We start from the raw sequence: 15,404 nt of genomic DNA, 5'->3' as shown, positions 1-15,404 counted from the left end.
TCTGGGGAAGATTTTTAAAGCACCACTATCAACCCCATCGTTGGAAATCCTCATCTAACTTTTCTGTATGGGGACCAGATTTTTTCCTAAGCTCACCAAGTGACTTTATTGTGTATCCAGGATTGAGAACTATTTTAGAGGATGATGGTAATTTATTTGTAGAACTACTTTAGAGGATGATGGTACTTTATTTGCCATCAATTGACAATTGAATGAATGGAATAGAAAATGTGCCCTGTGTTTTCTTTCTTTCTTTTTTCTTTTTGGTATTGGTCATCAAACTCACGACTCATGCTTGCCAGGCAGGCACTTATGCAGCTGAGCTAAACCCCTGGACCCTGTTTTCCTGTATGGATATGTTATGTAGTTCTCATGAGATCATAGTATACTCTAGGAAACTGCAACTTTCTTGACTTAGTATATTTGTAAAAACTGTTGTTACCAAATTTGAGGATACTGTGCTGAATTATCTCGAAAGTTTCCTTTACACTCTCTAATTCTAAAATTAGAATTGATTAGAGTCATTGAACAGTACTTGCATCATTTTTCTTACAGAATTTACCATCTGCTGTAGTAACTCACGTTCTACATCCTCAGCCCGGAGAGAGGGTTCTAGATTTGTGTGCAGCACCTGGAGGTAAAGCAACACATATTGCAGCACTGATGCACGATCAGGTGAGTCTGTCTCCCAAGAAAAGTCATCAACATGCTACAGATTTCAGTGGTGAAGATGGGACTGTGTGTGACTTGGGATCACACTGATACCATAATCCAATTTACTTCCTGTTTAGCCGGAGTGAGGACTGTTGGGTTATGGCAGGCACTGTAGCTTAAGGTCAGTAGACAGCTGCCACTTATACCTGGGTATGGTGGCACACTGCTGTAATCGCAGACTCAGGAGGCTGAAGCAAGTGGATGACTGTGAATTCAAGGCCAGACTGGTACAAACTCAAAGGCTAAACCAGCCTACACAGTAAGACTTTGTTACAAAAAAAAAAAAAAAAAAAAAAGATACTTGCCACTTATTAAGACTGTCCTGAGACTTCTTTTTTTTTTTTTTTTTTTTTCATACAGTCTTCTGTAGTTCAGGCTGGTTTTGAACTCAGTAGATAGCCTAGGTAATTATACACATATGGAGATAATATATACACAGGTGTGTCTTAAGGATCTTATAAACTGTATGATCTGGTTTAATTTTAAAGCCTGTTTCTTGAGCACAGAATTTAAGTAAGCCTGGCTTTTGATAACTTTGATTTCAGTGTTACTTTGTTTGCCTATGCGTGTGTATTTGCTAAGTTGTTTCCTTTTTCTTTTTATAGGCTGGATTTATCTATGTTCAGAAATCACTGAAGGGCTGAGAGTGTGGCTCAGGGCTAGTGTACTTACCTAGCGTGTGCTTGGCTCTGGGTTCAGTCTGAGATGAGCAGGCAGTAAACTGTGAGACCAGAGTCTAGGGGAGAGGTCTGCTTTGCACATAAAAATTTGGGAACCATCAACATACGGACAGGCTGATGGAGAATAGAAAGGTTCCGAACAGTGAGCCATGTGAATAGTGAATACCAGCATTCATAAGTTGCAGATATAGGGAATGGCTGGCAGTGTAGGAGGGAAACAGAAGAGTCTGATTACCTGGAAACTGTCTGAGGAATGGTCGAAAAAGATGTTATGATTGTAGTACTAGTGTATATATAAGAAAGTATGTAACTGACGTAAAAAACTTACCTACGTCAGACTTACAAAAGCCCCTTTGCTCTAGCTGATTTACTTGATAGAAGATACTCTCACTCTCCAAAGTGATAAACTCATTTTTCATCTACATTTGATAATTCTTAACAGTCTCAAGGGACTTGCAAGCAATAGTTCATTGAAAAAAGTAGAAATATCTACCATTAGGTTGAAGCTATATATTTCCTTTTATTAATATATTAATTTTTTTTTGAACCAAGAACTGAACTCAGGACTTTGCACTTCCCAGGCAGGTGCCATGCCACTGAGCTATACTCCATTAGTATATTAATTATCCAAAGAATTTTGATGAAAGTTCCCATTACACTTTAGTACGTAACTTTAACTCTATTAGAATTTCTGAAAATACAGTATTATAAACAAAGGGGATAATATATATATTATTTATATATATTTATATGTCTATACATTATATATTTTTATATATCTATATATTATATGTTTTAGATATATATTTAGATTCATATTTTAAGTAAGTAAATTCAAGGCCCAGGAGTACTATCTTTGCATACACACACATTCACTATGTATATATGTACTATATATATTCACTATACATAGAATTTGCGGTTTCCCTGATACAACCTCAACAAGTAGCTTCAGTTTTAAGGAATCTCTCCAATAGAAAAAGATACCTGAGGTTCTTGAGGCACCTAGGCCTGTGGCTTCTGGGTGCAGTGAAGTGGAGCAGCGGGATAGAGACCACTACATCCGCCTCCCCATCCCGGCTACACTTGGAGGTCTGCTGAGCTCCCGAAGGGTGGGCGGGCCTACACTATCCCCTGAGCCCAGCCACGCCTAGCCATTGGTGTGCAGAGGAGGAGCTGGGCAGATCTGGAGTGCCTGCAGAAGCCCCTTCCTTTGTCTGGAGGATGTGGATATCTCTGCAAGCAGGGAGGGATCGCAGGCTCCTGAGGCACTGCGGTCTGTGGTGAGTACCCTAACCCTGCTGCGATTGAAGAGCTGTGGAGCTTCCAAGGGGCAGGTGGGCGCACAGTGTCCCCGAGGCCCAGCTTGTCTGGAACTGTGGAGTTCTGAACAAGCAGAGGAGGGCCATTGGTTCTGCTGGCCCAATGGCTTGGGGTAGCGTGGTGCCAGAGTCTCAGTAGCTGCAAACATAGAAGGGGATTTTCAACAGATCCTGAGGAAGCTTTCAAATAACACTTGAAACACAGAAATATAGGAAAATGACAAAACGAAAGACCAAATTACAACCTCAAACCTCCAGCCCATCTCAGGAAACCCTAGGAGGAATGTATTTAGAAGAAAATATTTCGCATCCACCTCATATATCAGACACAATAGCTACTGAAGTTGAGAAGCAACTCCAGGAAGCTTTAAAGAAGTTCAAACTCGAAATAATCTCCCAGATAAAAGAAGAAATGGTAAAAGAAATGAAAGAGATTCTAAATATATCTAAAGAAAACACAGATAAAAAATTGGAGGAACTAAACAAAAAGATAGAATCCCTAGACGAGCAATATAAGAAACAAGCAGAATACATAATGCAGATGCATAGAGATATACAGGAAATAAAAAACTCCACTGAAAGTTGTAAAAACCGCCTTAATGAAAGTGAAGATAGAATTTCAGACCTTGAAGACAGGATTGCAGCTAGTGAACAGGAAAGGAAAGATCTTTTAAAAATAACAAGGAATCAGCGAACAAAAATTCAACAATTGCAAGACGATGCAAAGAAGAATAACATAAGAATGATAGGGATTAATGAAAAAGAAGGAGACAACATAAAGGATGTCAAGAGGATATTTAGAGAAGTAATAGCTGAAAATTTCCCAAGCATGAGATCAGAAACTGACATCAGGATCAGTGAAGCATATAGAACTCCAAATAGTCATAACCAAAATAAAACTACACCCAGACATAATAATCACCATCCCAGAAATCCAACACAAGAATAGATTATTAAAAGCTGTCAGAGAGAAAGGAGACAGGTCACTTATAAAGGAAAACCTATCAGAATCACAGCAGACTTCTCATCACAAACAATAAAGTCAAGAAGAGCATGGAGTGAAGTATTCCAGATCCTAAAGCAAAATGATTTCCAACCTAGACTGATATATCCTGCAAAACTATCATTCAAAATAGATGGTGAAATACAATACTTCCATGACAAAGAACAGCTGAAGAACTTCATGAACACCAAACCAACCCTGCAAAAAATATTGCAAGACAGTTTAGATACACAAAGGAGAAAACCACTAAGCAAAGCAAATAATTAAACAGAACAGAAAGATAAAGATGCAACAGCCGAGAGATAAGATTCCTACAATTAACCAGCATTTAACAGTAATAATCATTAATGTAAATGGTCTCAATGCACCAATCAAAAGAAACAGACTAGCAGAATGGATCAAGATACAAAATCCAACTATATGCTGTTTACAGGAAACCCATCTAACCCAGAAGGATACTCACAGACTGAAAGTCAAAGGATGGAAAACAACTCTTCATGCAGCAGGAATCCAAAAAAAGGCAGGAGTAGCGATTCTGTTTGCAGACAACGTGAACTTTAAACCAACAATGACCATAAAGGATAAAGAAGGTCACTACATACTCGTAAGGGGAAAACTCCAAGAAGAAGAGATAACTGTCTTAAATATATATGCACCAAACTCCAGAGCACCCAGTTATATAAAACAATTATTAACAGAAATGAAAACTCAAATTATCAGTAACACAATTGTAACAGGAGACCTTAATACGCCATTGACACCAAGGGACAGATCAACCAGACAGAAAATGAGCAAAGAAATAACAGAACTGAATCATACCTGTGAACAAATGGGTTTGATAGACATATACAGAATGTTCCACCCAACAACATCAGAATACACATTCTTTTCCGCAGTACATGGATCATTTTCTAAAATAGACAATATATTAGCTCACAGAACATATTTAAACAAGTGCAAAAGAGCTGAAATCATCCCTTGCATGTTATCGGATCATAGCGCTCTGAAATTAGAAATTAATGATAAAAGATACTGCAAAAATCCCACAAACACATGGAAACTGAATAACACACTCTTGAGTAATCAGTGGGTCACAGAAGAAATTAAAGAAGAAATTAAACAATACCTAAAAGAAAATGAAAATGCAGATACAACTTACCGGAATCTGTGGGATGCAATGAAAGCCGTCCTGAGAGGAAAATTTATTGCACTGAGTTCCCACATCAGGAAAACAGAATGAACACAAATAAATAACTTGATGCTACACCTCAAACAGCTAGAAAAAGAAGAGCAAGCCAAGCCCAAAGCCAAAAGAAGAGAGGAAATTATAAAAATCAGAGCAGAAATCAATGCAATAGAGACTAAGAAAACAATCCAAAGAGTCAATGAATCAAAGAGTTGGTTCTTTGAAAGAATAAATAAAATCGATAAGCCCCTAGCCAACCTTATTTTAAAAAGGGAAGAAAAAGCTCAAATTCATGCAATAAGAAATGAAAAAGGAGAAATCGCTACAGACCCAATAGAAATACAGAAGATCATCAACACCTATTTCGAAAACCTCTACTCTCAAAAGTTTGATAACACAGAAGAAATAGACAGATTCTTAGAAGCATCCAGAGGATGTAAAACTGTTGAATAACCCAATCTCTGTTACTGAAATTGAAAATGTAATTAAGTCCTTACCCACCAAGAAGAGCCCAGGCCCAGATGGATTCACTGCAGAATTCTACAAGAAATACAAAGAAGACCTAATGCCGACACTCCTCAAACTATTCAATGAAATTGAAAGGGAAGCAATCCTTCCTACGTCATTCCTGGAAGCAAATATTACTCTAGTACCAAAACCTGAGAAAGATCCAACTAAAAAAGAGAACTATAGACCGATCTCCCTAATGAACACAGATGCAAAAATCCTCAATAAAATATTGGCAAATAGGATCCAGCAAATCATCAAGAAGATTATACACCATGACCAAGTGGGATTCATCCCAGGAATGCAAGGATGGTTCAACATACGCAAATCAATAAATGTAATCCACCATATCAATAAAGCCAAAAATAAGAATCACATGATCATTTCTATAGATGCAGAAAAAGCCTTCGATAAGGTCCAACATTTATTCATGATAAAAACTTTACAGAAAATTGGAATAGATGGTCTTTACCTCAATATAATAAAGGCCATTTATGACAAACCAACAGCCAGCATCATACTAAATGGCCAAAAATTGAAAGCCTTTACTTTAAAATCAGGCACAAGACAAGGATGTCCTTTATCACCACTCCTATTTAATATAGTACTGGAAGTACTAGCCAGAGCAATTAGGCAAGAAAGAGAAATAAAAGGGGTAAAGATAGGAAAAGAAGAAGTTAAGTTATCATTGTTTGCAGATGACATGATACTCTACATAGAAGACCTCCTAAACTCCATTGAAAGACTCTTAGATACAATAAATAAATTCAGTGTTGTGGCTGGATATAAAATCAATACTCAGAAATCAATACCATTCCTATACACAAACAACAAAATCACAGAGAGGGAAATAAGAGAAACTGGACTATTCACATTAGCAAGCAAAAAAATGAAATATTTAGGAATTACTCTTACAAAAGAAGTGAAAGACTTATACAGTGAAAACTATAATACACTGAAAAAGGAAATTGAAGATGATCTCAGAAAATGGAAAGACATCCCTTGCTCATGGATAGGAAGAACAAACATTGTGAAGATGGCCATTCTCCCAAAACTCTTATACAGGTTCAATGCAATCCCAATAGAAATACCATCAACATACCTTATAGATCTAGAGAAATCACTCCTAAATTTCATCTGGAACCAGAAGAGACCTAGAATCGCAAAGGCAATTCTAAGCAGCAAAGACAAAGCAGGAGGCATCACAATCCCTGACTTGAAATTATACTACAAAGCAACAGTAGTAAAATCAACATGGTATTGGAATTAAAACAGAGCTGAAGACCAATGGAATAGATTAGAAGATACAACCACAACTACAAACACACTCAACCACCTTATCTTTGATAAAGGAGCCAAGCAGGTTCACTGGAAGAATGACAGTCTCTTTAATAAATGGTGCTTGAAAAACTGGCTCTCCATTTGCCGAAAACTAAAGCTAGACCCATGCCTATCACCATGTACTAAATTAAAATCTAAATGGGTCAAAGATCTGAATATTAAAACAGAAACACTAAATCTGTTGGAAGACAAATTGGGTAGAAACCTTGGAGACATAGGAGTAGGTAGAGAATTCATGAACAGGACTCAAACCGCACGGGAAATACTTCCCAGAATCAATAACTGGGACCACTTCTTATTAAAAAGTTTCTGCATGTCAAAAGAAATCTCCAGCATAGTGAAAAGAAAACCCACAAACTGGGAAAAGATTTTAGTGAACTCTCTCTCAGACAAGGGACTCTTGTCTAAAACATATAAAGAATTAAAAAAACTCAGACCTCCAAAATTCAAAGATCCAATCCAAAAATGGGCATCTGAGATGAATACGCAATTCTCAGATGAAGAAATGCAAATGGCAAATAAATACATGAAAAAATGCTCATCATCATTGGTCATTAGAGAAATGCAAATTAAAACCACACTGAGATACCATCTCACTCCTGAAAGAATGGCCAGGGTCAAGAAAACCAACAACAAATGCTGGAGAGGCTGTGGGGAAAAAGGAACTCTCCTGCACTGTTGGTGGGAGTGTAGACTGATATAGCCTTTGTGGAGGTCTGTCTGGAGATTTCTCAAAAAGTTGGGATTGGAAATCCCATTTATTCCAGCTATTCCACTTCTAGGCATATTCCCAGAAGAACTGAAAGCATCATACCACAGTGATACATGTGCACCTATGTTTATAGCAGCACAATTTGTAATCGCCAGATCTTGGAAACAACCCAAGTGTCCATCAACTGAGGAATGGATAAAAAAGTTGTGGTATTTCTATACAATGGAATATTATTCAGCTATAAAGAAGGATCACATTGAGATATTTATTAATAAATGATCACAGCTTGAGACCATACTCATAAGTGAAATAAATAAATCTCGCATGTGTGAATACCGAATAGTTTCCCTAATGTAAGTAATGATTCAAATATATAAAAATATGTGGTAATCATGATTCCCCATTATGTGTGGTTTTTTCCTTTGTGTATCTAAACTGTCTTTCAATATTTTTTGCAGGATTGGTTTGGTGTTCATGAAGTTCTTCAGCTGTTCTTTGTCATGGAAGTATCGTATTTCACCATCAGTTTTGAATGATAGTTTTGCAGGATATATCAGTCTAGGTTGGAAATCATGTTGCTTTAGGATCTGGAATACTTCACTCCATGCTCTTCTTGACTTTATTGTTTGTGATGAGAAGTCTGCTGTGATTCTGATAGGTTTTCCTTTATAAGTGATCTGTCTTTTCTCTCTGACAGCTTTTAATAATCTATTCTTGTGTTGGATTTCTGGGATGGTGATTATTATATGTCTGGGTGTAGTTTTATTTTGGTTATGACTATTTGGAGTTCTATATGCTTCACTGATCCTGATGTCAGTTTCTGATCTCATGCTTGGGAAATTTTCAGCTATTACTTCTCTAAATATCCTCTTGACATCCTTTATGTTGTCTCCTTCTTTTTCATTAATCCCTATCATTCTTATGTTATTCTTCTTTGCATCGTCTTGCAGTTGTTGAATTTTTGTTCGCTGATTCCTTGTTATTTTTAAAAGATCTTTCCTTTCCTGTTCACTAGCTGCAATCCTGTCTTCAAGGTCTGAAATTCTATCTTCACTTTCATTAAGGCGGTTTTTACAACTTTCAGTGGAGTTTTTTATTTCCTGTATATCTCTATGCATCTGCATTATGTATTCTGTTTGTTTTTTATATTGCTCGTCTAGGGATTCTATCTTTTTGTTTAGTTCTTCCAATTTTTTATATGTGTTTTCTTTAGATATATTCAGAATCTCTTTCATTTCTTTTGTCATTTCTTCTTTTATCTGGGAGATTATTTCGAGTTTGAACTTCTTTAAAGCTTCCTGGAGTTGCTTGTCAATTTCAGTAGCTATTGTGTCTGATATATGAGGTGGATGGGATATATTTTCTTCTATATACATTGCTTCTAGGGTTTCTTGAGATGGGCTGGAGGTTTGAGGTTGTAATTTTGTTTTGTCATTTTCCTATATTTCTGTGTTTCAAGTGTTATTTGAAAGCTTCCTCAGGATCCGTTGAAAATCCCCTTCTATGTTTGTAGCTGCTGAGACTCTGGCACCACGCTACCCCAAGCCATTGGGCCTGCAGAACCAATGGCCCTCCTCTGCCTGCTCAGAACTCCGCAGTTCCAGACAAGCTGGGCCTCAGGGACACTGTGCGCCCACCTGCCCCTTGGAAGCTCCACAGCTCTTCAATCGCAGCAGGGTTAGGGTATTCACCACAGGCCACGGTGCCTCAAGAACCTGCGATCCCTCCCTGCTTGCAGAGATATCCACAGTCCTCCAGATACAAGGAGAGGCCGATACAGGCACCCCAGATCCGTCCAGCTCCTCCTCTGCACACCGATGGCTAGGCACGTGGATTACAAGATTTAATGGCATATTTTTATTATTTTATTCTTACACAAGTTAAATTTAAACTAATTGCTAAAGTTATTTCCCTTTATCTTCTGGCCTTCTAAAATTGACAATATGGTATTCATATCCAAAGGCAATAGCAGCCTGTAATGCTGCGTGTCTCTCACTAGAAGTAAATGTCTGATTTAACAGTAACACTACATCCTTCCAATCTACTTCATATGCCTGAGTAAGTCCTCTAAGAACCTGAATGTACTTGTCAGGCTCATCTGAAAATTTCCCAAGATCTAATTTTATTTGTCTTGCGTCACCAAGAGAGAAAGGTACATGAACTCTGGAAGTTCCAGATCATCCATGTACTCCCTGCAAAGGATACTGACCTTGAGGATCTTGCTTAAACTCAGCTAAGGATGGGTATAGTCCTGGAGAGGCCTGGATTACAGCTGGCCTAGAAGCCTTATCCTCAAGGCTGGAAGGGCAGGTGGGGGAAACCTTAGGTTCAGTAAAATGGTGGGAGGATTTGATTAAGGCTATTTTGTCCTCAGGTTCTAAAGGTTCAGGAGGTGCAATTTTCGGCTCTTGGGTAGAAGATGCCTTAAGAGCCCGAGATGCTGAGTTTTCCTGTGGCTCACATTTACATTTAGAGTATAAATAAGAAATATTTCCCAATGCATAGAAAGTCTGAATGTAGGACAACACTGACCATTTTCCCTCCTTTTCATTGTATGTCTCTGATTGTAAAAGAGGATCATAATTAATACTTCCCTCTGTTTTCCACTTTGGCTCTAGGGGATTGGCCATGTACTCATGCAGAGAGATACCAATTGGCTTTTCCAACATGGAAGGGTCAACCGTCTTTCAGTGCTTAAGAATGCATTGCAAAGGTTTAAGGGCCTTTGGTATTGTGTTGCTCACATCTGTAATGTAAAAGCAAGGGATAAGCTTTTGAAACCTGTAATTTAAAAGCGAGCTCATGAGCTTTTGAAAACTGTTTTGTACCCAGGCATTGAACTCAGGACCTTTCTCTGAGCTATCAATGATAGTAAGCTATCTAGTTATGCATAAAAGGAAATAAAATAAGGCCTCCTTTTATTCCTATTTTATAGATGTTCCTTAGGTGTCCCTTGGGTTAAAACTGCTCCAGGGCAGAGAATGAAAGATAGATTCTGTCAGCCTATCCACTCTCAGCATGGCATGCAATCCTATATTCCCAGATAGCTCTTGAGCTTTGTTTCCATAAGGAATGCTTAAAATAGGAAGCACGACTTTGTAATAAACTACTAGTTTGTCTATTGGAAGAGAGCATACATGAAAAGGTGAGTTGGAAGTAGAGTGCTTCTCAAGTTGTAAAGTAACTTTCCAGTTGACTGGGGAGTCTTCAGACACTAGTCTCTCACTTAATTATCTAGGTAACCTTTACTAATAACAGAACAAGGCTTCTTTGAAGCTTCCAGATTAAGTAATGGTATCAATCAAGACACAGCAGATTTGCAGGAAGAAACTAGACCCCTTGGACTCCTTGAGTGACCTCTGGTTCTCTGCTGTGCAGAACTTAAACTGGGGCCACCTGGTGTTGGTGATATTCCCAGGTTGACAGGGGGCAGCAGCACATGGCCTGCAGGCAGTCTCTGACCCTCTTTTTCACAGCCTTCAAGCTCCACCTCCTACTGCTGACAGGGGCTGAAGTGGTGCAGGAGCTGAAGCAGGAGGCCTTAGGGCTATCCTTGAAGGCAGCAAGGTTGCCAGTGCCGGGTTGGCAGGACACACCAAGAGAAGCAGGGCTGTGGTGGGGGTGGGAAGAACTCAGGTGGAAAGGCAAGGATTGGCAGAACTTACAAGGAGAGGAAGGTCTGGTCTGGCAGGACTCACAGGGAGAGGCAGGATTGGGCTGGCAGTATGAACGTGGAGAGGCAGGGATGGGCTTGCAGAACTTGATGGGAGCAGCAGACTTGGTTAGCAGGAGGCTATAGGAGCAGTAGGGTGGATCAGTGGGACCTGAGGGAGTAGTAAGGCCAGGCAGGCAGGATACACTTCGAGAGGTGGGACTTCAAGTGTAGCACTTGATGGGAATAGCAGGGCCTAGCTGGCAGGAAATGATAGAAGCAGCAGGGCTCCTTTGGCAGGATGCCGTAAGAGCAGCAGGCCTAGATCACGGGGACTTGGAGGGAGCAGTGGGGCCTCACTGGGAGGAGACTCAGTCCCTCTGCTAGCCTGGGGGCTTTACCTCAGGGAGGCAGGGGCCAGTGAAGGGCCACCTACTCGGCAGGGAGATGAGGGGGGAGGCCCTAAGGATAATGGATCTTCATACAGATCCGCATCCTCATCTTTATATGCAGGCTTCACCCCAAACCTGCGCTGTAGTCCCTGGAGTGCCATGTCCTGTAGCAGCAGGAAGGTCACCATGTAAGAGTTGTATTTCTTGTGCTTCACTGCATAGATGGCCTTCAGTGGGTTTTACCCTATTCCAGCCTTAAATCCCAGGATTGCTACCTTTACTGGTTTGGGGAGGGAGCAGCTTAAGAGGCTGACTAGGGGCCTGTTCAAGCCAGAGCCATGGATGTTGACTCACTTTCTGCAATGCTGGCCTCCGGGTTGAGAAGCTCCTTGATTAAGCTGTGCAGCCTTTGGAGAAGGGCTGGGGAAACTGGTTTCACCCCTTCAGGTCATCCCCTTTATTTCCATTAGCATTCCACAGTGCTCATCTCACTCAGAATGACTCCCGAGAAAATAAATGTCCAGAGGTGGCACTTGGTATTCTTGCTTCAATAATACCACAGGGGCACAACAGTATGTATTGCCCCACACACAGTCACCTCTCAGCCAGAAGGAGACTGAACACTATTCGAAAATCCCTAAGCTTGGTGTGGGCTTTGGGATCAGTAAAATGTTACCTGGTTCGAGGTCTCCATGTATGATGCCCTTGTTGTGATGGTACTGCGCAGCCTCCACAAGCTCCCTGAATACCCTCTCTCCATGCAGCCTAAATGAATAGGCTCCATTGATATATCACTGCAGGTCTCCCTCCTCACATATTCCATAATCAGAAATATATCTGTGCAATATTCAGAGAAGTCACTAACTATAGGATTATCAGTGTGCTTAGGATCTTGACTACTCATCTAACAGGGGCAGGCATCAGCTTCTGCTTCTCCAATAAATCTACAGCTACCAGCATCTCTGTGCTGACATATTCAGTGAGCTGTACTGTGGCAAAGCCACCCTCACCAAGGGGGAACCAGTAGTTTTTCCAAAGTTGTGACAGGCCTGGGCTGGCAACATTCACAAGGAGGGGAAGAGATGGGCTGGCAGGACTCACTGGGAGAGGCCAAGCTGAGGGGCAGGGCTGGGCCTGCGGAACATGATGGGAGCAGCATGCCTTGTTTGGCAGGATCCTATCAGAGTAGCAGGCCTAGGATGGCAGTACTTGATGGGAGTAACAGGACACAGCTGGCAAGATGCAATGGAAAAGGCAGGGCTAGACCTGCAGAACTTCATGGGAGTAGCAGGGCCAGGCGGCCAGAACGCACTGGGAGAGACAGGACTAAGCTGCAGGACTTGTGTGAGCAGCAGGGCTTGGCTGGCAGGATGCTGTATCAGGCTGGGATAGGCAGGACTTGCTGGGAATAACAGGGTCAGGCTGCCAGAGTGCACCTGGAGAGGCAGGGCTGGACTCGTAGCACTTTATGGAAGTAGCAAGGCCTAGCCAGTGGGCCTTGATAGAAGCAGCAGGGCTTGATTGCAAGAATGTTATGAGAGTAGCAGGGCTGGAATGGCAGCACCTGAGGGCAGTGGCAGGGCCTGGCTGGAAGGACGCACCAGGAGAGACAGGGTGAGGCCCGCAGGATGTGCTGGGAGGGCGATGTCCTGCAGATGTCCATGAGGGGCAGGGAGAATCTGTCATTCTGCTGGCCTGGGGACTTCATCTCAGGGAGGCAGGGGCCAGTGAAGGGGCAAGGCTCACTGCCCTTCCTACATGGCAGGGAAGTGGGGGAGGCCATAAGGATTACGGATCGGATCTTCATACAGATCAGCATCTTGAATGTGTGGGCTCTGCATACAGGGTGGGATAGCCTCATCTTTAATATTGGGTGCCCCTGCTGGTAGGCAGGTCCTGACTAGGAAGGAGCTTGAACCCTGGTGGCTCAGCATGCTTGATGTATCATCTCAGGTCTTTTACTCCTTGCACACTCCATTGTGAGGAACACATTAGTACTACGTTCTGAGACTGCCAATGGCTGTATGATGTTGGGGTGATGAAGATCCTTTAGAATGCTGACCCCCCATTTAACAGAGGTAGGTCCCATCTTATCCTTGTGAAATAGCTTCACAGCTACCAGCATCGCTGTGCTCACATGAGCACTACCTTGGCAAAACCACCTTCACCAAGGGGCCACAGCATGTCATAGTCAAACCTTCCCAGAAGGTTTCCATGCACGATGGGAGGCCCAGACAAGATGTTTTACAATCCACAAAGGATCCCTGATGAAACTAGGCTTTTCACTGTCTACACTAAAAAATCAATCACCAAGTCACCAACCCTACTCCAAACACCAATCCACTTCACCCACAAAGAGTCTCTGGGATAAAAACCCCAGCTAACCGCTGTGACCTCACACTGAATCCTCTGATGTCACAGTTCTAGTCCGCCCAGGCCCAACTGGCCAACTCTACCACAGCCATCACAATCTAAGCCACAAGACCTTTTGATTTTTTGTGTATTTTTGAGACAGGGTCTCACTATGCAGTTCAGGCTGGGCTTGAGCTCACTTTGTAGCTCAGGCTGGTCTTGATCTCACAAGGGTCCTCCAGCCTCAGCCTCCTGAGTGCTGGGATTATATGAACGTGTCACCATGCCTGGCTGATCTTTTGTTTCTAATAGAAAAATGTTATAAAATGTCTCAGTAATGTGTCTTATGGAGATTGACACTTGAGATTTTTGAAATTAAAACTTTTAGAATGTTTCAAAATCCTTTTTTGTTTCTGTTCTGTGAATCTGTTCTCATTATTATTAATTTCTAATTGCTAAAGTGAATTAGTAATCATTGTAAACATAAAATGACAGGCTCTTTGTTTTTCTGCAAGCATTCAGTATATGGCCCAATATTTCCAATAGTTAATTTTTTAAATTTTTTTACTTAAAGAGAAAAAAAGTAAAACAGAAAAAAGGATAGAAGTAACACAGAATTTCTAATTTTTATTTCCTTTTAAAGAATCTTCTTACTCTAAGTTGAGCATGGTGGCACACTCCCAATGCCAGCTATGGGAGGCTGAGGCAGATGGATCATTGCAAGTTTAAGACCACACAGGCTACAAAGCCAGCCTGACGCCAGCCTGAACTGTAAAGGCAAACCCTGTTTCAAGATAACTAAAAAAAAATCTTGCTTTAACCTGAGAGTACTCAGGGAAATTAGTAATACTTAACCGACTAGTAGTCACCCACTGTCCTGAACAGGATCTCAAGTCCCCTTTCCCGTGGTGTACTGGTTTGCAGTACATGATTGCATTTTTCACGGGCAGCTGGCATATGCATATGACACATCTTAATTCTTTAATTCCCTCCGTACTGCATTGTCTCTGGGTCCCTTCCCCATTTGCAGCACCTAAATGCATAGCTATTGTCACGTATCTGTTATGTGACAGATACTATTGGATGATTCGTGATCATTTTCATTTGCTTTGATTTATTATGAGAAGTAAACACCAATCAGAAATGGGTCTGCAGCTTGCTTAGAATTTACTACAGAGAAACTGATGTTAGGGCCAGCTTACATTGCTGTGACCTCATCTAGTGATTACTATTTCACTATTTTTTGTTGTTGTTCTGTGTTTTTTGAGACAAGGTTTCCTTTTTATGGAGTTCAGGCAGTCGTTGAATATGCTACATGTAACCCACGCTGGCCTCCAACTCGAGGCATCCTCCTGCCTCAACCTGCAAAGTGCTGGTATTCAGATGTGGACCACTCCCCACCCAGCTAGTGATTACCCTGGATTTGACTGTCTTGGCTTTCTCCTGACCCTGTCTTAGAGGTCAGATCTCCCCATCTCAGACATGGGATATTTGTGCCCTCACAAAAACGCAGAGCAATATGAGTTGTTTGCATTTTACTGAA

The 15,404-nt window shown here is 41.2% G+C and overlaps 1 protein-coding gene across 1 annotated transcript in view; it reads left to right on the top strand.

The window, feature by feature from the left end:
- LOC101789216 (uncharacterized) overlaps window positions 1–15,404 on the top strand; it is a 39,968-nt gene that overhangs the window by 14,150 nt on the left and 10,414 nt on the right. The window contains exon 7 of the mRNA XM_063237595.1: window positions 556–675. Within this exon, the coding sequence (XP_063093665.1) occupies window positions 556–675 (120 nt within the window). The remainder of the gene's footprint in view (window positions 1–555; window positions 676–15,404) is intronic.

Source organism: Cavia porcellus, unplaced genomic scaffold (assembly GCF_034190915.1).
Source record: "Cavia porcellus strain 051 isolate PalLab524CR breed Dunkin Hartley unplaced genomic scaffold, mCavPor4.1 scaffold_27, whole genome shotgun sequence".
Lineage (NCBI taxonomy): Eukaryota > Metazoa > Chordata > Mammalia > Rodentia > Caviidae > Cavia > Cavia porcellus.
The sequence above is the reverse complement of the archived record's forward strand: the minus strand, read 5'-3'. Positions and strand labels throughout refer to the sequence as shown.